Below are 25,057 nucleotides of genomic sequence, written 5' to 3' on the forward strand. Positions count from 1 at the left end.
CTGGGGTTGGCTTTCAACATCAGCTTTTGCTGTTGCTTTTCTGATTCGGATTTTGCTTTCTCCCTCAACAAGAATTTTTTAACAGTTGAGAGCTCAGTAAGATGGCAACCAGGGCAGTAGGGGGTAGCAGCCCTGCCCTGGGGGCAGAATGAGCTTCTCAACAGGACAGACCTAAGGATGACACCTCATTCAAATGAACTTCCTGTCTGTAGTTCATTTGAATGAGGTGTCATCCTTAGGTCTGTCCTGTTGAGAAGCTCATTCTGCCCCCAGGGCAGGGCTGCTACCCCCTACTGCCCTGGTTGCCATCTTACTGAGCTCTCAACTGTTTCTCCAGTCACTAAACTGATATTGGTCATCACCCATCCTTTCCTGGGAGTGACTCTTTGGGCCAGATTTGAAGATGTTTGAGATACGTATCCTAGGTTGCACTGGGAAGCATCATCAGTTATTTCAGGTGATCAGATGTTTTGGGACTTTCAACATTATATTGTACACCCTTACTCAGGTGACCCAGCTGGGGTAGGTCACAGGTCAGCCCTCTTTATCAAAATCCATCCTGAGGCTCCTTTTGCTTCTTCTGTGCTGGTTCTGATGGCTTTTCTGTTTTGTAGTCCCAATGATCAAGCTCCTTCCTATCTCAAGGATCTTCTTACACCACATTTATCGAACAAACTTCTAAGATCTTCAGATAGGTTTCTTTTACATGTCCCTCATTCCAGGTTAAAAACAAAGGGGCTTTTTCAGTTGCTGCCCCTCGTTTACGGAATCAATTGCCACTGGAAATCTGCCTTGCACCTTCTATTACCACTTTTAAAAAGAGCTTTTTCAGTTGCTGCCCCTCTTTATGGAATCAATTGCCACTTGACATCTGCCTTGCACCTTCTATTACCACTTTTAAAAAGAGCTTTTTCAGTTGCTGCCCCTCTTTATGGAATCAATTGCCACTTGACATCTGCCTTGCACCTTCTATTACCACTTTTAAAAAGAGCTTTTTCAGTTGCTGCCCCTCGTTTATGGAATCAATTGCCACTTGACATCTGCCTTGCACCTTCTATTACCACTTTTAAAAAGAGGCTTAAAACATATTTCTTCTCCCAGGCGTTTTAATTAGGGATGCACTGAAATGAAAATTCTTGGCCGAAGCCGAAACTGAATATAATGAAAAACTCGGTCAAAAGCCGAAGGCCGAAACGGAACATATTTTTTTCGCGTTTTTTTCATTTATTTTGCCATTTTTTTCACCACTGCATAAATTAAAAGGTGAAAATGTGCTTTTTACTATTTTGTCTTGCTTTTCAAAGAAAAAAATCAATTACAAAAACTACAATTTCAAAATATTTATTTACCACTGAACATTTTTTTTTCATTCCAGCAGGCATAGGCTACCAACAAGGCACAATATAACTTTAAATAAATAAATGAGTAAAATTAAAATATTTAGATGTGGTCATCTTTGAGCCCCCCTTGATTAGCCTATGTTAGGCCTATAACTGACTGCTGAAAGAATGTAACACGCTGTAGCCTACAACTAAAAAGTGCATTAAAAAGTGCATTAACAAGAGTGCAAAAAAATGGTTCTATTCGGTTCTATACGGCTGATTATATTGGGGATATATACCGCTCGCGTCCCTGTACACATCGCGGAGTATTATATTAGATATAGTATAGTTATATACGTTGTTAATGTTATGTCCCTTGATAGATTTAGTTAGTTTAAACTATAGATTAGTTCATTTACTCCTTTTGCCTGTCTTGACTACGTTTTTTGGATTACGATTTGGATTTGTCTGCCTGTCCTTAAATAAATACGTCTTTACCTGCTTCCGTACTCTACTCCCTTACATCTCGCGACGTGACAGAATACTCCGGAACAGAAACAAAAAAGTAAACATCCGAAGAGGATGCGTGGGCCCCCTCATCGAGGTCGTGAAATTTGCGCGTCTCACTTTGGTTGCTAGGCTATTTGGTCGCGTCATCAAACACTCCATTGTTCAGTCAAATTTATTCGGCATTTTCACTTATTCGGCCGAACACCAAAAATGCTTTTTTTGCTATTTGCTATAATTTTGGTTGCCGAACATTCGGTGCATCCCTAGTTTTAATAAATTTTTTACTATTGTCTATTGTCTGTTGTTATTTGGTTTTATTCTGGTTTCTATTTTACTTTCCTTACTCTGTTCAGCACTTTGGTCAGATTTGCTGTGTGAAACGTGCTATATAAATAAAATTTACTTACTTACTATGATGCTGAGCAAAGTCTAAAGTCCGCAAAGTGAGTGTCCAGTGAATCCCCTGCACCTTATTTATGTGGGTATGTATCATGCTCAAGCAGCCCTGCTTCTGGCAGTCCCCCACTAGTTCCTGGTATTTGGCCTGCTTCATCTTGTTTGATGCCCCCATGCAGTCTTCCCCGGGAACTGTAAGTTCAATTATGACCAGTAGTTTTGAGGCCTCTGACAATAGCACCATATCAGGACTCAGTGATGTTGATACTATGTTTGGAGGGAACTTGATATGCTTGCCCAAATGGATGTCCAGCTGCCAATCTTTTCTTTTAATCTTGGAATTAGTAAGCACTGATTAATAATACACAATAATACTTCATATATACTATACACAGGGTTTAGTTACTGTACCTATTCAGGCACTATATTTCACCTACACGTTTAATAGTCACATATAATTTTGACTGTATTTACATTGTCCAAATCATATTTAGGGAAGAAATATTGTGGGTATAACAAATTGTAAGACTCATACATGGAGAAATAAGACTCACATTGTTTATGAAAGAAAATGCAGAAGGAATGAAAGAAGGATGGATTGATAGAAGAAAGAAAGGGTGGGGGACTATGGCAGACCATTGTTATTCTGTCTCCAGATTTTCACCCAGATACCTTTCAGTGGCTTATTTTAGTAAAATGACAACAGCAAAAATCCCACATGCCTTTGATAACATATATAAGCATTTTATTCCTACAGACTCTCACCATCATCTTCACTCTCCCAGACACTCTGTCTGTCCGAGTATCTATTGCTCTTCTGTTCAGTATCTGATGTTCTCAGCGTCGGTGCCATGAAGGGGCCCCAGAGGGCCTGGCCAGGTCACCAAGGTCACTGTGCCCCCTCACCTCTGGTAAGCACTCCACCCCAACCCCCGAACATGATTTCAGCCGCTGGGACTCAGCACCATGCCACTGTGTCCTCTTACTTCTTAAATATCAATAATTAACTCAATTTTTTTTTTTTTAACAATTTTGTAAATTATTTAGTTTTACCAAGAATAGTGATTTTGAATAAAGAGTAGAAGTTTACTAAAAGAATACTAAAAGAATAAACGTCATGACATACAGTCATAATTAGCCAATTATATACACATGCGCGCTGCTTTTATGACCGCCGAGCACGGTCGGGAGAGCAAACTTTGCAAAACTGACTCTGTCTAAAACATTTAACGTTTAGCTTGATAATTCAACAAAAATGCAAATTTTGCAACAAATGGAAAGACCGCATTCTTTCCAGAAAGTTTAACACTTCCACTAGTTGCCTGCAGTTTTTCTAAAGGTAAGATGTCTTTTTGCTTTTTTTTGTCTTTGTCATTAGTATGTGGTTATGGGACCAGTGCTGGTCGTTATTATTTATGTGAGTCCTTTATGTGTAGCCTTGCTGTTAGCATCGTTGGGTGATGACATGATGGTTTATATAGTGTACCATGCTTAATCTTTGCTTAAAATAGTATTATTATTATTATTATTATTATTATTATTATTATTATTATTATTGTAATAATTCTTGGCTAAGGTAATATGAAATGTGAGCCTCTCTTTACACTACTCACAACCCAAAGTAACCAGCTGCCATTACCTTTAATTTCCCGGGGAGGTCCGGGAAAGGAGTCGGATCAAACACATTGCATCCATAATTATAAGGAAAATATATTTTACTTTATTAACACTTAATTCTTTAAAATTATTATTATTATTTTACTGAAGTGGGCAAGGTAGGCCCCCACAGTGACACATCGAGGCCCCCTCATTCCGAATGCCCTGGTGCCGACCCTGGATGTTCTCAATGTCTGCTTTCTTCCTCTTTCTACCTCTACCTCTGAACTTTGACATTCTCCCTGTCACATGTCTGGCTTTTGTTTCCTGCACTCATTAGTGCTAAGATGGAGGGGGAAAAGAAACAATAAACCCCACTTTTTTTTTTTTTCTTATATAATAGCATAATAAGCCCCTGTTGTATACAATAACATTCTAAAGTGAATTTTACACCCACTCCAAAGAATGTTTAAATGTTTCATTTATTTTAATTTTTTTTATTTCGTAAAAATTTTATGATTTATAAAATATGGAGTATGGAAACTTTGAAATCTCTGTTGAAGAGGCAAACCCCACCTGGTTGAAGTGCTCAAGTCTCTCTTTGACTGCTGCTAGCATAGCATCGGGACCTATGACCCTCACCTCGGGATTCTGCCTCTGAGCAAGAACTCCATTGCCCACCACTCGACCTTTATAACTGAAAAAAAGTAAAAGAGTAAGACAACTAGATAAGCATTGGATTGAATGCCAACCAATCACAGGGCACTATGGAGAAACATTCACACACTCATTCACACCTAGGTTGCACAAACTGTTTAGCTCCAAGTCCAACTGAGTGGTCACTGTTCTACACTGTGTCTATATTACATTCTCCCAGCAGTTAAAATGCAATCTGACCCTGTGCATAGAAAATGCTGCCACACTAGAAAGAGGCTCTTTCATTGAGTTTGAAATAGCAGATGCCCTTGCCATTTGTCTGCATGCAATTGTTATATAGATAGAGCATGGACACTCACAAGAGTGTGTCTGATCCCTTGCTAACATTCTAGTATATTGGTAGCCATAATGTCAAGGTGTGTGGTCTGCTGTGTGACAGTGACCCATTTATATGTTTCTATGCTGTTTGACCCATTCATCTAGACATTAGTTATGATCTGATGGGTAGTAAGCATGGAGGCACGATCAGTAATGTTAACAGCAACTGGAACCATGGCCTGTTTGGCATTCCAATGCCATCCAGATAGTGGCAGAGACAGAACGGCATATACAGAATGAAGTAATAGGTAGAAAGATTAGTAGAGAGAAAAAGAAAGTGACCGAAAAATAACTCGGATATCAGCTTGCAAACAGGCTGTCCACACTGTAAGTTAATACACTATATGGCCAAAAGTACGTGGACACCTGACAATCACTACATATACAGTATCTCACAAAAGTGAGTACACCCCTCACATTTTTGTAAATATTTGATTATATCTTTTCATGTGACAACACTGAAGAAATGACACTTTGCTACAATGTGAAGTAGTGAGTTTACAGCTTGTGTAACAGTGTAAATTTGCTGTCCCCTCAAAATAACGCAACACACAGCCATTAATGTCTAAACCGCTGGCAACAAAAGTGAGTACACCCCTAAGTGAAAATGTCCAAATTGTGCCCAAAGTGTCAATATTTAGTTTGGCCATCATTATTTTCCAGCACTGCCTTAACCCTCTTGGGCATGGAGTTCACCAGAGCTTCACAGGTTGCCACTGGAGTCCTCTTCCACTCCTCCATGATGACATCACGGAGCTGGTGGATGTTAGAGACCTTGTGCTCCTCCACCTTCCATTTGAGGATGCCCCACAGATGCTCAATAGGGTTTAGGTCTGGAGACATGTTTGGCCAGTCCATCACCTTCACCCTCAGCTTCTTTAGCAAGGCAGTGGTCGTCTTGGAGGTGTGTTTGGAGTCGTTATCATGCTGGAATACTGCATACTGATCATGCTCTGCTTCAGTATGTCACAGTACATGTTGGCATTCATGGTTCCCTCAATGAACTGTAACTCCCCAGTGCTGGCAGCACTCATGCAGCCCCAGACCATGACACTCCCACCACCATGCTTGACTGTAGGCAAGACACACTTGTCTTTGTACTCCTCACATGGTTGGCCCCACACGCTTGACACCATCTGAACCAAATAAGTTTATCTTGGTCTCATCACACCACAGGACATGGTTCCAGTAATCCATGTCCTTAGTCTGCTTGTCTTCAGCAAACTGTTTGTGGGCTTTCTTGTGCATCATCTTTAGAAGAGGCTTCCTTCTGGGATGACAGCCATGTAGACCAATTTGATGCAGTGTGCGGTGTATGGTCTGAGCACTGACAGGCTGACCCCCCACCCCTTCAACCTCTGCAGAAATGCTGGCAGCACTCATACGTCTATTTCCCAAAGACAACCTCTGGATATGACGCTGAGCATGTGCACTCAACTTCTTTGGTCGACCATGGCGAGGCCTGTTCTGAGTGGAACCTGTCCTGTTAAACCGCTCTATGGTCTTGGCCACCATTCTGCAGCTCAGTGTGAGGGTCTGGCAATCTTCTTATAGCCTAGGCCATCTTTATGTAGAACAACAATTCTTTTTTTCAGATCCTCAGAGAGTTCTTTGCCATAAGGTGCCATGTTGAACTTTCAGTGACCAGTATAAGGGAGTGTGAGAGCGATGACACCAAATTTAACACAGCTGCTCCCCATTCACACCTGAGACCTTGTAACACTAACAAGTTACATGGCACCGGGGAGGGAAAATGGCTAATTGGGCCCAATTTGGACATTTTCACTTAGGAGTGTACTCACTTTTGTTGCCAGCGGTTTAGACATTAATGGCTGTGTGTTGAGTTATTTTGAGGGGACAGCAAATTTACACTGTTACACAAGCTGTACACTCACTACTTTATATTGTAGCAAAGTGTCATTTCTTCAGTGTTGTCACATGAAAAGATATAATCAAATATTTACAAAAATGTGAGGGGTGTACTCACTTTTGTGAGATACTGTACATGTGCCAAACTGATGCATAAAGTTGGAAGCACAAAGTTGTCTAGAATGTATGTTGTAACACTAAGATTTTTCTGGTGAGCAGACAAGTAGCTCAGCATGCACAAAACATCAAATCTTGAGGTGGATGGGCTACAACAGCAGAAGACCACATTGAGTTCCACTTCTGTCAGCCACGAACAAGAATTTGAGGCTATCATGGGCACAGACTCACCAAAACTGGACAGTTGAAGATTAGATTTTTTTTAAATCACCTGGTCTTTTTCCAGTCTTCAACTGTCTCACAGGTTCTCCATGAAAGATTGTGATCACTTGACCAGCTTACTCTCTCTATATATTAACTCTATGGGTTGCACAGGTTGGGACACCTGCTGTTCAAACAGTGCAACTGCATTACATGTAGAATTAACAGAATGCTGATTTCCATAATGCACATATTCACCTTTTTTGCATTGCAGTGTCATGGGGTATTGTTTCACCCCTAATTAATTGATATTGCAACACATAGAAACCATTTAACATTTAGAAAATATTATAGGTACATTGTAATTATTTATGAGGTGTTACCAAATTTCTATTTCCTTCAGCCAGATGGGAGCAGCACTATATCCAATAATTTTGTTTACTATGACATTTAAAAACAATTACTGCGTAGTTGTTTCTGTAATATTATGGTTTACATGTAGTCTTTGATAAAACATGAGTGTAACAGGACATGAGTTTGTGTGTGGAAGCAAGGTGAGTGTTTTTGGCTAATGTAACTGCTGTGAGTGTTTTTGGCTAATGGAACTGCTGTGAGTGTTTTTGGCTAATGGAACTGCTGGAATGATGATGTCATGCAAGGACAGTCAGATGTATGTCTTCAAGATTCATCTCTCAGCAGACAGCAAAAAAAAAATCCACATAAACAAAACAGCTTGCCCAAAAGTCCACACACACACACACACACACACACACCCGCACACACACGCACACACACGCACACACACGCACACACACACACACACACACACACACACACACACACCATTTTTGATAGCCTATTAACCGCCATGTTTATTAATACAAGTTTCATCACAATGTGTCAACACCATTGTAATACATACCAAGTAAAGCCAGGCTTCTTCTGATTTTATGGTTAATGTTGTATTTATTTGTTTTAATATTTATGTTAGCACTTAGCTTCTCATTCATCCTTTACATACAACCCCTGGCAAAAATTATGGGATCACCACACTTAGAGAATGCTCACCCAGCTATTTTTTTTTTTTTTTTTTACTTCGTAGCAAATAAAAAAATCACAGACACAAATCAATATTTGTGCTGAACACTCTGGCTTTGTGAAACATACCTCCCTAAGTTAAATTAAATTGTTTTTAATGAATGGCATCTTTTTTTCCAGGTCAAGTAGTAGTAGTAGGAAATAATTATGGAATCACTCAATGTTGAGGAAAAAATTATGGAATCATCAACAAAACATATCACAATTAGTACTTTGTTGCTCTTCCTCTGGCTTTTATGACAGCCTGAATTCTTTGAGGCATAAACTTCACTAACGAAAAAAGAATATTCTCCATCAAGCTGGTTCCATCTTTCTCAAACAGCAGTTGACAGATCAGCTTTTGCATAAATTTTCAATCGGACTGAGATCTAGAGCCATATTGTTCTCGCCTGGTTTCCCACTGAAGCTAAGTATGATTGAGCCTAGTCAGTGCATGGGAGACCTCCTAGGGAAAACTAAGGTTGCTGTTGGAAGTGGTATTAGTGAGGCCAGCAGGGGGTGCTTGTTAAGGTCCTGACTCTCCGTGGTCATAAAAAAATCTCAGGACACTTATCGTAAAAGAATAGGGGTATAAACCCTGTGTCCTGGCGAAATTCCCCCATTGGCCCTTCTCTATAATGGTCCCATAATAATCCCTATCTCTGAATTGGCTACATTACTCTCTTTCTTCTCTACTAATAGCTGGTGTGTGGTGGGTGTTCTGGTGCACTATGGCTGCTGTCGCGGTTGAGGAGATCCTGAAGAAAAGCTTTAACACATTTTGCTCTGTGGCAAGATGCACTTTCATCCTAAAAAATGACTTCATCATCACCAAACTTATTTTCTATTGATGGAATAAGAAAAGTGTCCAAAATTTCAAGGTACATTGGTACACTGACTGTTGAGGTCTCCCCTTGTCCTTTACCTGACATGCAACCCAATATCATAAATGAGTGCGGAAATTTAATTGTTTTCTTCAGGTAGTCATTTTTATATGTTTCATTAGAACAGCACCAGACAAAAGTTCTAACATCATCTCCTTGGCCAATGCAGATTTGTGATTCATCATTGTTGTAACAGACTTCAGGGATGTTCTTTGAGGTTTCAAATATAACATGCTATAGAGGTACAGTACCAGCTGCCAACTGGCATCCTGGCTTATAAACTCCAACACCCAGCCTCTTACACAACCACACCCACACACACAAAGTGGCATTGAGATATAGCTGACACCAAGGCCCAGTGGGGACAACCAGATAGGAAAAGAAAAACTCTTTCTGTCTAGTAATCAATTTTCACCACTCGGAGAATCCATGCTGTCAGATATCCCAGGTGGAAAAGAAGTGCTCTTAAAAGTATTAAAAATGTACTTGAAATCCAAGTAGTGTGTTTATGGTACATTTGTACATGTATTCCTAACATGTTTACTTGAAATGCATTAAAGATGCATTCTCTTGCACCCATATTTCTAAAAAGGTGTGTTGGCACCTTTTCTTTTTGTTTCTTTGTTGACTGAGGTGCGGACAGATGAAGCCCCTCACCATTTGCACATTTACATACCTTCCGCCTAGTCAAACAATAGTTAACCCATTGTCTCTGTTGTGTGTCAAGCATGATATATACTCTGCCTTTCTTGGAATAAATGAGAGATCTTGCCATTTGAACTTTGTGTGTCTGTGTGTCATTTGTCAAACTCTCCCAAGCGCTTGATGTGGGAAGTGTGTAGCAAGGCGAGGGCACCATCTATCTTGTGTATTTTCCCGTTCCCGTTCCCGTTTCAAATCCTAACAGTGTTCTGGGGGCTCGTCCTGGGATATTGATTCACAAATCCTAATAAACAGGTTGCTTTATTGCTTCAAATAATATTACAATTTTAGTGACTTTGTGATTGAACTCTGCTTACTGTAATAGGTGTTGTTGAGCCTCTTCTAACCGTGTGTTCAATGTAACATATACAGGCTATGCTGGATAGTGACAACAAACAAGAGGATGAAAACCTTTTGCAGAAGACATCTCCCCAGAACACTCATGTCAAGCTTGATGAGGATATAGTCAAAGCTTCGAAAGGTAACTGAATATGCATTAAAATGTAGATGGGAAACACATTTATTTAATCAGTCTGTAAAGGATTTTGCACAGTTTTTTTGTGATTGTTGGGGCAAAAAAAAAAAAAAAAGTTTTGCTGCAGCTTTTTTCAAAATGTGCAATACATTTGGAAAATTGTGATTTTTTTTGCAGAAAACTACTTGAACTGGCTAAATTGCAATTGCATGCAATTGTTCTGTATGGTCTTTCACAGTGATTTTTGTTGGTAAATGAGACCTTTTAGCTGTACTCATGTTCGACATATGAATCGAAGGGCTTTGGCTGAATGCACGTTGTGATGACGTCACATGAGGCATCTTGGCCAAAATCTGCAGTAATTAAAAAAATTGCAAGCTCCTCTAAATATTTCAGAGTTTGCTTGATTTTGCATTAATTTCTGTGATCGCAAAATCCTGGAGGGACTGATTCATGATTTAAGCCCTGTGTCCGGAATCCAGGACCAGCTTCTCTTTTTATGTTGCAAATTTATTATCTATGTGTGTGTATGGCCACTCAACTCGGTTTTTGTACCGTTAATCTGATCAGTGACATTTTTATCAGTTATAAATGCAATTAATATGTTTTCTGTATGTTAAAGAATAGATTTACACTGTAATCATTCCTCTTGTCTGTATAATCTGTAAAGACATGCCTTCCAAATATATATATATATATATATATATATATGTGTGTGTGTGTGTGTGTGTGTGTGTGTGTGTGTGTGTGTGTATATATATAATTTTCATTTAAGTGATGGGGGACAAAATCCACCACAATGTTCAACTGAAGCTAATGTGAGGCATCAGCTAAGAATCTGTGTTAGACCAGTCAAGTGGATATTTTTTAAGTTGCAGTCTTTTTGAGCAGGTGTCTCTTCACAGCCAGCATTGAGGGGAGAAATAATCATGGTGACTCAGTAATAACAGTAATGTCAAGGTAGATATGGGTATGTGAGTACTGTTTTAAGATGGACTTGAAAAAATGTTATTCTGTCTTGTAAGGACTGACCAGATCACACAAAAGCATGTGATGTTTTATCCACATTTATTAACATTAGATAAAACTAGACACTAAAATTTAGGCTTTATTTTATGGCCATTGTACATTTGTATTTCTTGTATTCCGTTTTTTATAGTTGACCCAAAACTTTACCAACTGTAACCAACTTGAAACTTTCCCCAGATGTAAGTCTGAATTTCCTGCCTTAGCACAAAAAAATCTTGAGAATAATAATAAACATGTACTGTAACAACAGCACTGCAGTTAAAGTAAATCATTTTTACAAAATAATTTCCAGCGTTTTTCTTTTCTTGTAGAGCTTCCTGTGATCATTGCCTCTCTCAAAGATGTCTTAGAGGCCATGAAAAGAGACTCATCTCACAGCTCAAATTCAAGCCCTAGCTGCAGTGAACTGTGTCTTTCTTCATCCTCAGAAATAGTTAAAAAAGTAATCAAAATGTTATAGTTGCAATAAGAATTTATTTTAGCTGTCTGTATGTATGACCACTTCAGAAAATCCAGTAGCATAGTGCCTGCTTTTTATTTTGTGTGAATCATTGTTATAATACCCCTGCTTGTTTCTTATTCTCTTCAGATTGCCCTTGCTGATTCCGATGTTACAGTCCTCAAGAGGATGTTTGAAAGACTCAACAAATTGTCTGGGTTACACATGTAACCCTGATCCCTGAGAAGCGAACAAGACGTTGCGTGAGCTACACACTGTGGGAAGCGCACTCACATGTGACCAGTATCTAAAGCTTGTATAACATCATGCCTATTTATAGGCCTGCCATGATCAGGTGACGATTAAGCGTGTTGCGTGATATAAAAACAGCTCGTGTACATCAGCCTCTATTATCTGAAGCGAGGAAGCAATTCACAGGCATGCCCCATTATGACAAAGGTATACACCGTCTCGTTCCCTTCTCAGGGAACAGGGTCTAGATGTTCCCTTTCAAAGGGAACTCAACCTTGCATGAGCTACACACTGTGGTAATGACAATACCCACTCCGTCATACTGAGGGTATCGCCTGTATGAAAAGATCCAAGCCTGAGGGCCACTGCAAGACACAAAAGCCCGGGGTGCAATATATATCCAGGCTGTGATATCAAATGAATGTGTGTGGCGGAGACCACCCCACTGCAGCACACACATCTTGTAAGGGTACCCCTTTGGACAAAGCCTTTGAGGAGGCGACACCCCTAGTGGAATGAGTCCTTATACCCAGAGGCATAGTGAGACTGCGAGCCTTATAAGCAATAGAGATTGCTTCCACTATCCAATTAGATATGCGCTGCTTCGACACAGTATCACCTCTCCTGTTGCCCCCAAAGCAGACCAGCAGCTGCTCAGACTTATGCCACTGGCCGGAACGGTGGACGTAAGTACAGAGAGCCCTTACTTGACACAGTAGGTGCAATTTTTCTTGTACTGGTGTGAGGAACAGAGGAGGGCAGAATGCCTGCAAAACTACTGGCTGGGCAGCAGATATAGGCACTTTAGGAATATAATCCAGACTAGGATATAGGAAGGCCTTGGCTAATCCAGGGGCATTAAGGGAAGGGCAGGAAGGGGCAACAGAGAGTTTGTAGATCTCCTACTCGCTTGAGAGATGCCAGGGCCAGCAGAAGAGCTACCTTTAGAGTCAGAAGCTTCTCTGAGGCTGACTCTAAGGGCTCAAATGGGGCATCTGACAGACCTTCCAGGCCCACAGAAAGGTCCCAGGAAGGTATGTATGGTCTGCAGATGGGTCTCATCCACCTGATAATACGCATGAACCTCGAAGTTAGAGGATGTTGCACCACAAAGTCTCCATTACTAGGGGCATGGCTGGCCAAAATGGTGGCCACGTAGACCCTGATAGAGAAGGAGGCAACCCTGCTGAGAAAGGTCCTTGTAAGAAGATCAGGATTGCAGCTATTGTGCAGTTCACAGGGTCTAGCTGACGTTCCTCACACCACGAGACAAAAAGTCACCACTTGAGCACATACAATTTCCTCATGGATGGTGCTCTAGCGTTCAACATGGTCTCTACAACCTCAGTTGTGAGACCAGAATCTATGTCTATATATGTCTATATCTATCTGAATCTATGAGCTGGTGCCCCTCAGGGACCAGACCCACAGTTTCCATAGTTCCAGCCCAGTGTGATAAATCAGCCCTCTGGCTTGAGACAGTACAGCCCTGTGGATGGAAATCTCCTAAGGAGTGCCGTCCAGCAGGGATATTATCTCTGAGAACCATATTCGAGCTGGCCAATAAGGTGCTATTAGCAGCAGATACAGACAGTCTTGGCGAACTCTCACTAGAACTTGTGGGAGCAGAGCAATCACGGGAAAAACGTACAGATGTGACCTCGGCCACATGTGCACCATGGTGTCCAGTCCCAATGGTGTGGGAGAAGTGAGGGAAAACCACAGTGGGCAGTGTGTTTTCTCCTCGGAGGCAAACACATCCACTTCCGCTTGGCCGAACCTCCACCATATGGACTCCACCACTTGTGGATGGAGCCTCCAATCCCTGGGCCTGAGCCCCTGCCTCAACGGGATGTCTGCCCCCTCATTCCAGCTGCCCAGAATTTACATTGCACTCACTGATAAAAACTTTCCCTCTGCGCAGAGAAGAATTAGTTGCACCTTCCTGAACAGGGGGTGCAAACATTTACATTTACATTACATTTATTCATTTAGCAGATGCTTTTATACAAAGCGACTTACAAATGAGAAAATACAAGCAAAACATAATCCTCCTTGGTGGTTGATATGAGACCACCGCTGTGTTGTCTGTCACAACTAACACATGGTGAGCTCTCAATTGAGGAAGAAAGAATTTCAGTGCTAGAAAGACAGCCCGCATTTCTAGCCAATTTATATGTCACTCCAGATCCAGATGTGGGCTGCTCCAGAGACCGTGAGCTGGACAGCCATTTAAGACTGCGCCCCATCCCTTGAGGGAGATGTCTGTCATTACCGTCTTGTGCTAAAGAGACACCCCTAGAGTGTAACCCAAGGATAGAAACCAGGGACAGCTCCAAATTTCCAGAGCACGTAGGCATCGCCACGTGACACTGATTAATCTCTGATTGTGCCATCTGTGCCATAAGCCCCAACAGTCTCTCGTAAAGACTGGAGGGGATGCTGAGATCCAGTTTTATCTTGCTCAATGTTGATAGGATTCATCCTACACATGTTGGGGATAAAAACACCCTCATCACAGTAGAATCCTTATAATCTCTAGAAAAGTTGTCCTCTGCACTGGAGAAAGCATACTCTTCTCGAGGTTCAACCTGAGCCCTAAGGTCTTCATGTGGGCGATAACAACATCTCTATGTTGAATCGCCAGTTCTCTGGATCGTGCTAGAATTAACCAGTCATCCAGGTAGTGTAGTACATAGACGCCCTGGAATCACAATGGAGCCAGAATGACATCCATGCACTTTGTGAAGGTGCAAGGTGATAAAGCTAGCCCGAAGGGTTGAACCCGTTATTGGTATGTGTTCCCTCCAAACACAAACCTCAGGAACTTCCTGTGACTGGGAAATATTTCTATGTGCATCTTTTAGGTCTATCATCACAAACCAGTCCTTATACTGAATCTGTGGAACAATAAGTTTGAGCATCAGCATCTTGAACCTGTATGTCTGAAGAGTACAGTTCAGATGACGCAGATCTAAACTTGGCCACATACTCCCATCTTTTTTGTGGACCAGGAAATAACGGCTGTAAAAACCTCCCTTCCTCAGGGAACGGGGTCATGTTCTATGGACCCTTTGTCCAAGAGGGATCTAACTTCCTGCACTAACATCGGGCTCTGCTCTGTGCTGACTACTGTGGTTAGCACACCTCTGAACCAGGGGGTTCAAGCTCTGAACTGGACCCGGTAACCTTTTTCTATGGTAGACAGAACCTATGGAGAAACATTTGGCAGTAGTTTCCATGCTGCCAGATGGCCTTTTAGTGATGTTAACTTTTCCCCATTCTACTGCAGGGAAAGCATCAGATTTTTGTTGCCCTGTGACAGCTCACTGACCAGAGAACACTGAAAACTTGGGACAGCCTTCGCTAGGGGAGGCCCTACAGTAGTACTGGGGGCTAACTGCCCTAACAACCTCATGACCCCTGATACGTACCTCCACGGCCCCTCAGGACCACTCCTCCTTTGTCTGCTTGGCCTTTATGACCATTCTCAGATCAGGCTTAGAAGCAGACTGTGACTGTGGCCGCCTGGTTCCCCTGGCTGCCTGCGGGGGAAGGTGGGCTACCACACTCACCTTCTGGGACTCCCTCGCACTAGCGCTGGTGAACTCGACACAATAGGGAAGGAAATGGTTGAATGCTGCCGTATGTTAAGGTAGGCCCGCAACACTGCCATTGTATGAAGTGGCCCACAAGCAAGACCCACTACTGCATAGGCCTTGCCTACCAACGCCGTGGTGGCCTTACATGGCTTGGATGGCAAAATTGACCCCCCTAAATTACCTGCCGTCAATGGAGAGAGGTAGCTCACAAGCGTCTCCTCCACCTTAGCTAAATAGCCGTGCTGTTCATTCCCCACAATGGCCGAATAATCAGACATTGCGGTGTTATAAATACGGCTTATGTAAGGTTTTCCCCAGAAGCGTAATATTTTGTCATTCACTTCTGGAAAAAAGGGGAGTTCCCTTTCAAAGGGAACTTCGACGTTGCATTTAGCATAACAGTATGGGAGCGCATTGCGCGCATGACCAGTATCTGAAGCTTGTGTAAAATCATGCCTCTACTTATAGGCCTGCCATGATCAGGTGACGTGGCAATTAAGCCCGTCGCATGATATATATATGGCACCTGTGAACCACGCCGCCAGCCTTGTTATCTTCAGCGAGACTGCATGTCTGTTGTTTGTGTGACAAAAGAAAAAGAAACGCTTCATTTCTACTCTATATTTCTCAATATCTCTCAACTTTTCTATCCCTTTTTTAGAAAAAGAAAAGAAAAGAGAGTGAAAGAATGAGCAACAGGGATTTCAGGAAGTGTGTTACGCCTTGCTCCCGTTTCATCACGGGAGGAGACGGACACACTTTCTGTGTGAAGTGTTTGGGCATAGAGCAACGTTTTACGATTAGGCAACTACGCTCTCTGCTCGCTCTCTTCTCGTCCGAAGGGAGTTGGGTTTCAGAGCCTCGCGGATCTGGGCCAGCCGCTGCCGAGGCAGCCAGCCAGCTCAGGTCCTGGGGTTCTTGTATGGATTTGGAAGAGGAGCCAGAGACGAGCGCTGCTCTATCTCTTGCTCTGTCTTCCGGGTCCGGCTCTCCGCCTGACCTTAGAGCTTGCGTCGCAACTCCTCCTTCCCCTATGGAAAGCCAAAACACCCTCGCTGACTCTGAGGAGTCGGTAGAGGGTGCCATTGCACCAAAAACTGACAGCGGCTCTCAAGCATATAAAGAGCTACTTGAGGTAATCACTAGGGCAGTTCAAAAGTTGAATATAGACTGGCCGGGGAAGAGGAAGTGGCTCATAGCAGGCTGGATGAGCGCTTCCTCTCCAGTGAAAATAAATATAAAGCTCCCTCACACCGCAGAAAACTCCCCTTTTTCCCAGAAGTGCATGAAGAGATATCACGCTTCTGGAGAAAACCATACACTAGCCGTGTTTATAACCCCGCAACGTCTGATTACTCAGCCAATATGGGGAGTGAGTAGCACGGCTATGTAGCGATGCCAAAGGTGGAGGAGGTGCTTGCGAGCCACCTCTCTCCAACAACGGCAGGTAATTTAGGGAGGCCAACTTTACCTTCGAAGCCATGTAAAGCCACTTCGGCGTTGGTGGGCAAAGCCTATGCGGCAGCGGGTCTTGCTTGTGGGTCCCTGCATACAATGGCAGTGTTGCAGGCCTACCAAGCAGACCTGCTGAGTGAGCTAGATACTGGTGAGGGAATTGGGCCCGAGGCAGTGGCAGAGCTGCGCCACGCCACAGATTTATCTCTCCGGGCGACCAAACAAACGGCCTGCCATATCGGCTATTCAATGGGTAGCCTGGTTGTGGCGGAGAGGCACCTATGGCTCAACCTCTCAGGGATGGGGGACAAAGATAAGGTCTCCTTGCTGAACGCCCCTGTTAAACCTTCCAGCCTGTTTGGCGGCGCGGTCAATGCCATCGCCGACAGGTTTCACGAGGCAAAACAGCAAACGGCGGCATTCAGCCAGTTCCTTCCCCGTCGTGTCGAGTTCGCACGGGCCTCCATGAGTGGAGCCCGGGCCAGTGTTGGTGCGAGGGAGACGCAGAAGATGAGTGTGGCGGCCCGCCTCCCCCCGCAGAAAGCCAGGGGGACCGGCGGCCACAGCCACAGCCTGCTAAGAGGCCTGATCTAAGAATGATCATAAAAGCAAAGCAAGCAAGGAAGGAACAGTTCTGATGGGCCACGGAGGGACGTATCAGGGGACATGAGGCTGCTAGGGCAACTCGCCCCCAGTGCTACTGTAGGGCCTGCCCTGGCCAAGGCCATCCCACGTTTTCAGTCTTCTCTGGTCAGCGAGCTGTCACAGGACGACGGAAATCTGATGCTTTCCCTCCAACGAAATGTGGAAAAGCTAACATCACCGAAAGACCATTGGCAGCATGGAAACTACTGCCAAATGTGTCCCCATGGGTTCTGTCTACCATAGAAAAGGGTTACCGGGTCCAGTTCAGTGCTCGACCCCCCCCCCATCGTTTGTGACGATAGATCTGAAAGATGCATATTTCCACATAGGAATATGGTCCAGTCACAGGAAGTTCCTGAGGTTTGCGTTTGGAGAAAATGCATACCAATTTCGGTTTCTTCCCTTTGGGCTAGCTTTATCCCCTCACACCTTCACAAAGTGCATGGATGCTGCTCTGGCTCCCTTGCGACTCCGGGGCATCCGTGTACTAAACTACCTGGACGACTGGTTAATTCTAGCACGATCCAGGGAACAGGCGGTTCAACATCGAGATGTTGTTCTTGCCCACATGAGGAGCTTGGGGCTCAGGTTGAACCTCAAGAAAAGTATGCTTTCTCCAGTGCAGAGGACAACTTTTCTAGGGGTTATATGGGATTCTACTATGATGAGGGCATTTCTATCCCCAACACACGTTCAATCGATCCTATCAACTTTGAGCAAGATAAAGCTAGGTCTGGGCATCCCCTCCAGCCTTTACGAGAGGCTGTTGCGCCTTATGGCAGCAGCAGCCAACGTCATACCGTTGGGCCTATTGCACATGAGACCATTTCAGTGGTGGCTGAAAAGTCGGGGGTTTCATCCGAGGATGAAACCTCTGAGAGTAATCAGTGTCACGCGGCGATGCCTACATGCTCTGAGTATTTGGAGGTGCCCGCAGTTCCTAGCCTCGGGTCACACTCTAGGGGCATCCCCTTACTGCAAGACGGTAATGACAGACGCATCCCTCACGGGCTGGGGTGCAGTCTTAAATGGCTGTCCAGCTCACGGTCTTTGGAGCGGAGTGGCATATAAATCGCCTAGAGATGCGGGCTGTATTCCTAGCACTGAAGTTCTTTCTTCCTCAGTTGAGAGGTCACAATGTGCTAGTTGTGTCAGACATCACAGCAGTGGTCTCATATATCAACCACCAGGGAGGGTTACGTTCACGCCCCCTGTTCAGGCAGGCACAACTAATCCTTCTCTGGGCAGAGGGAAAGTTCTTGTCAGTGAGTGCAATGTACATTCCAGGCAGCCGGAATGTAGGGGCAGACATCCTGTCGAGGCAGGGGCTGAGGCCCGGGGGTTGGAGGCTCCATCCACAAGTGGTGGAGCCCATATGGTGGAGGTTCAGACAAGCGGAAGTGGATGTGTTCGACTCCGAGGAGACAACACACTGCCCGCTGTGGTTTGCCCTCACTCTTCCTGCACCATTGGGGCTGGACGCCATGGTGCACACGTGGCTGAGGTCACGTCTACAGTATATGCCTTCCCCCCGATCGCTCTGCTCCCACAAGTTCTAGCGAGAGTTCGCCAAGACCGTCTATGTCTGCTGCTAGTAGCACCTTATTGGCCAGCTCGAATATGGTTCTCGGAGATAATGTTCCAGCTTGACGGTACTCCTTGGGAGATTCCCATCCGCAGGGACCTACTGTCTCAAGCTGGAGGGCTGATTTATCACCCTCGGCCAGAACTATGGAAACTGTGGGTCTGGCCCCTGAAGGGCACCAGCTCATAGATTCTGGTCTCACAACTGAGGTTGTAGAGACCATGTTAAATGCTAGAGCACCATCCACAAGGAAATTGTATGTGCTCAAGTGGCAGCTTTTTGTCTTGTGGTGTGAGGAACCTCAGCTAGACCCAGTGAACTGCGCAATAGCTACAGTCCTGGAGTTCTTACAAGAATGTTTCTCAGCAGGGTTGGCTCCTTCTACAATCAGGGTTACGTGGCCGCCATTTCAGCCAGCCACACCCCTGTTGATGGAGCCTCTGTGGGGCAACATCCTCTAACTTCGAGGTTCATGCATGGTGTCAGACGGCTGAGGCCCATCTGCAAGCCGCGAATACCTTTCTGTGGTCTTGGAAGGTCTGGCAGGGGCCCCATTTGAGCCCTTAGAGTCAGCCTCAGAGAAGCTTCTGACTATAAAGGTAGCTCTTCTACTGGCCCTGACATCTCTCAAGCGAGTGGGCGATCTACAAGCTCTCTCAGTTGCCCCCTCCTGCCTTGACTTTGCCCCTGGACTAGCCAAGGCCTTCCTGTACCCTAGGCCGGATTATATTCCTAAAGTCTCTACATTGGCTGCCACCCTGTGGAGACCTTCTGCCCTCCTCCGTTCTGCACACCGGAACAAGAGAGGATGCACCTGCTGTGTCCAGTAAGGGCTCTTTGTACTTACGTCCACCGCTCCAGCCAGTGGCATAAGTCGGAGCAGCTGCTGGTCTGCTTTGGTGGCGACAGTAAAGGTGCTGTGTCAAAGCAGCGCATCTCTAACTGGATAGTGGAAGCAATCTCTATGGCTTAGGAGGCGCGCGGTCTCGCCACGCCTCTGGGCATAAGAGCTCATTCCACTAGGGCGGTCGCCTCCTCGAAGGTTTTGTGCAAAGGGCTATCCTTGCAGGATGTGTGTGCGGCTGCAGGGTGGTCTACGCCACACACATTCATTCGTTATTACAGCCTGGATATTCATTCCAGGCTCAAGTGTCTTGCAGTGACCCTCGGGCTTGGGTATTTTTGAACAGGCCATACCCTCGGTATGACGGAGTGGGTATTCCCATTCCCATACTGTTATCCTAAATGCAACGTCGAAGTTCCCTTTGAAAGGGAACGTCGGGGTTATGCATGTAACCCTGTTCCCTGAGAAGGGAACGAGATGTTGCATAGCATTGTCATACCAGGGCAGGCCTGTGAATTGCGTCTTCGCTTCAGATAATAGAGGCTGGTAGCGTGGTTCACAGGTGCCATATATATAAAATGCGACGCGCTTAATTGCCATGTCACCTGATCATGGCAGGCCTATAAGTAGAGGCATGATTTTACACAAGCTTCAGATACCAGTCATGCGCGCAAGGTGCTCTCATACTGTTATGCTAAATGCAACATCTCGTTCCCTTCTCAGGGAACAGGGTTACATGCATAACCCCGACGTTTTCTGCAATGTGAGGGAAATTTATTTTCACTGGGGTGAAAAAAAAAACTAAAACTCATCCAGCCTTAGTAATTACATCAAGCAGCTCTTTATATGCTTGAGAGCTACTCTCAGATTTTAGCATACCCTTCTGGCTCCTCTGATTCAGAGAGAAAATTATTTTTATTCATTTATTTATTTTTTATATTATTTATTCTATGTATTTATTTATTTTTGGCTTTCCATAGCGTAAGGAGGAGTCGGTACACGAGCTCCAAAATCCGGCGGAGAGCCGGACCAGGAAGACAGAGAAAGAGATAGAGCAGCGCTCATCTCTGGTTCCACTTCCAGATCCATACGAGATCCCCAGGAACGGAGCCCATATCCGCGAGGTTCTGAAATCCAAATCCTCTCGGCCGAGAAGAGAGCGAGTTGCGAGCGGAGTTGCTTAAGTGTAAGGTGTTAACAAGCCCTCTGTGCTCTGGTGTGCTCCATCCCTAGACACTTAACACAGAAAGTGTGTCCCCCCCCCACCCCCCCTTCCTGTGATGAAATGGGAGCAAGGCGTAACACACTTCCTGAATTCTCTCTCTTTTTTTTTAAAGGGACCCGAAAAGTAAAGAGATTTCTTTCTCCTTTTTTTTAAAAGATAGAGAGAAAATGAAGAGTCTTTTTGGGAGCGTTACACAAACGACTGACATGCAATCTTGCTGAAGATAATACGGCTGACAGCGCGGTTCCCAGGTGTTGTTTTTATATCACGCGACATGCTTAATTGCCACGTCACCTGATCATGGCAGGCCTATAAATAGGCATGAGGTTACACAAGCTTCAGATACTTGTCACGTGCAAGGGTGCTTGAGTTCCCTTTTAAAGGGAACACAAGTTTCTCTTTTCACCCTTGTACCACCTAGGATACCCAAGGAATTTGTTTTTGTAATGTACACAACAAGATATAGTACATTAAAGTTTTCTAGTTTTCAAAGTGTGTGTGTGTTTTAAAATATTTTTTACTGATTTTTATTGTACTGAAAGGGCATTTTCCACTGTATATGTAATACAGTAATAAGATACTATTGTCATACTGAATGGTTTTATAAAACTATATAATTTAGTATTAGTTGCACTTGTAGTGTACTGGTAATAAATTACTAATGAGCTGATTTGCTGTTGAAAATGTTCCGGAAACACATTAATGTGAAGCTTAAAATATATTCCAACTGTACTTCAAGAATAGAATAAAGGTGTATTTTAAATGAAATTTAAATAAGTACAATTAAATTACACTAAAGGTACTTGAAGTGCTTCCATTTTAACACAGCTAAGTATATTAAAATACATTGCAATTAGCTTAAAATTGGTCTTAAACGTATCTAAGAGAACACTTAATGTACTTAAAGTTGTTCCAAAATAACACATTTAATATGCACTTAGTTTAGTACTTCGATAGTATAGTATTTCAGGGGAAAAAAGCACAACTTAAGTATATTTCTTTTTCACCTGGGATTGGGCCAGTCACATCAATTACATGTAAATGTCACCTGCGGGTGTATTTACAATATATATTTTTGTTTTGTTTGCAGTGTCAATAATGGCATCTGGTACTAAAAATTGACCAGTTCTGTCATCTGGTGGATATACAGAATATTGCACAAACATTCCAACATGCTGCATTATTAAGCCTTAAGTCTTTTTACTAATACTACATCCCCAATGTCTGGAACCATCCATGGTTTGTTGGAGTTTGAGAGCTTTATACACTTGCAAAATGTGGGAGACAACACATTTTCCCCCCTCACTTGAAACACCAAATGAGCTTCATCAACTAATACTTAGCACATTCCACCTCTGTTTTAGAAAGCCTGACAACAAGTGTCATCTCTGTATTTATTAACTGCAGCTTTAAAGTACTTCCATGGTACTCTCATCTTAGAGTTACAAAGTGTAAATGGGAACCGGTGTTCAATGCACATAGGACTTGAGACCAGATGGAAGCCATCAAATTAGTTAAAAAGCCTGAGAGAGCTCCACTCTGACTATCGGCCCGGCTTATGGTGTCACTGTGGAATAAAAGACTTAATCTTGTTGTAGTTCATTTTAGTGGTGTACAGAAATGTGCTATTTCATTTCAGTGTGCTACATTCAATTCACTGCATGTAATACATTTTTGAATGAAGAAGTACTGTACATGACACATATTTTGAAAATTGCACATATTGTCTCTCTTTCGCCCTTCTTTCTTTTCATCCAAAATTTTTGTATTTTAATGAATTCACAGTGAAGGATCCATTAAAATGAATCAGAGGGAGATTAAGTCTTTTATTCTGAGCAAGTCTACTAGGTCTCAGACTTCCTTATAATAATGGATTCACCCCATAATACTAGAGAATTAAAGAACAGTGATGATACTACTACTATGATATTACTATGACCACTATTACTACTACTATTACTACTACTACTACTACTACTACTAATAATAATAATAATATAATGCTCTCTGTTTAAAGTCACTGCTCCATCCTATTGAGAGGAATGAATGAAGACCCGCGACAGACCCAGGCCCTTCTGGAGAGATTATATCTCCCATTTAGCTTGGGAATCTGTGAATCCCACAGAAAGAGCTGATATCTGCTCTCAGCTGACCTTTTCAACCTTTTGTCCCCACAACCACCACCAGGAAAATTGGAAGGAAAATAATGTTTTAGTAGTAGTAGTAGTAGTAGTAGTAGTAGTAGTGTTGCTGTTGTTGTGTATTTCTAAATAACAAATACAACTGATGGATAATGTGGATATTGTTCATGTTTTTCCAAACTTTAGCTAGTAGGTGGCAGTGTTGGCTACATTACCCATTTCTCTGGCATATATATGCACTTAAACTCTTTGCTGACTAATAGTAAAATAATAATAATAATAATAATAATAATAATAATAATAATAATAATAAATAAATAAATAAATAAATTAATTAACTGTCATAGATCAAGCTGATATGGCATTTTTAATGTGTAGTATTGGAAGATTACATTTATAAGCCTTAATATATGCAGTAATTCATCTTCCATAAACAACTTTGTAATGTGTGTTAAACTTAAATGTAATTTCTACAAACTGTTAGTCTTACACAGAAATAATCTTTAAAAATATATAATGGAAAATAGCTGTCACATTGCCACAGCTTCAAAAGTTTTATATCACAAAACAAAACATTAATTTGATCTTTGCAAAACTATATGAAATATAGTTGAATGTGTGCACATACACACTGTATGTGCTGAACACCCAAACTCACACCGCAACATGTGTGAGAAAGACAGACTGATCTCTCAAATAAACCGTATGAAAGGGCAAGAATGTGTGTGGTGAGGGTGGCCTCAGCAGGGGGTTAAAAACAGAACACACACACACACACACACACACAATGTCCACACTTAAGGATGACACAGCCTAGTGGCATGGCTCGCATGCACCTGTATATGCTGAGAAATCATAAATGTCAAAAAGATGTTAAAATGCATCATCCATTACCACCATCAGCTTTACATTCATTCCAACAACACGTACACATGCAGCCACACACAAACTGACACATGAACTCACAAACATTTACTAGACCACACACGCAAGTCTACACTTGCACACAAATATACACTCTCTCTGGTACTTGTGGATTCTAAAAGAAACAATATGACTACCGTCATAAAGATATATTTTACCTGCATTTTAACACGTACACAAAGACACACACACACATGGGCTTACATGTGCACACACATGGGGTAAGAAGGGTTTTACCTGTCAGTTGCTATAAGAGAGGAGGACACACACACACACACACACACACACACACACACACACACACACAAAGTGTCAAGCTAAGGCACATCCAAGTACTTGCAACATTGTGTTAAAAAACAAGGAAGCTACAATTCTAAATTAGTATTGTACATATGACAGGGTAAATGTTATTGTGTCATAAAATATGAGTCAATATATGGTATGTACATTTACTTTATATTCTGGGTGATGCAACATGGGTTTTCCCCACCAGGGAAGAAGAGCGTGTAGGTTTAGGGGCAGTTCTAGTGTGCATTTTCATGAAATGTGGATTTCTTAAAATATATCATTTTTAACTTAAAAAATAAATAACAATACACATAGCCCTCAACACGTACCCATTCCAGTAAAAAGACATATCCTGCTGACCCCAGTTCTTTGCATTAATCGTGTTAGATGTAAATGTCTAAGTTGGAGCTGTTAAACATTTTTTGTGGCCTCATACAATAGAGA

The 25,057-nt window shown here is 42.9% G+C and overlaps 1 protein-coding gene across 4 annotated transcripts in view; it reads right to left on the reverse strand.

The window, feature by feature from the left end:
• The window catches only part of gpc5c (glypican 5c), a 142,542-nt gene that overhangs the window by 8,835 nt on the left and 108,650 nt on the right, over positions 1 to 25,057 (reverse strand). For 3 of the 4 annotated variants that reach the window (XM_053651950.1, XM_053651949.1, XM_053651952.1), the window contains one exon: positions 4,401 to 4,521. The exons of the other annotated variant lie outside the window; for it this stretch is intronic. In XM_053651950.1, coding sequence (XP_053507925.1) covers positions 4,401 to 4,521 — 121 coding nt within the window. The remainder of the gene's footprint in view (positions 1 to 4,400; positions 4,522 to 25,057) is intronic. 4 annotated transcript variants of the gene reach the window in all.

The sequence above is a fragment of the Ictalurus furcatus genome, chromosome 20 (assembly GCF_023375685.1).
Source record: "Ictalurus furcatus strain D&B chromosome 20, Billie_1.0, whole genome shotgun sequence".
Lineage (NCBI taxonomy): Eukaryota > Metazoa > Chordata > Actinopteri > Siluriformes > Ictaluridae > Ictalurus > Ictalurus furcatus.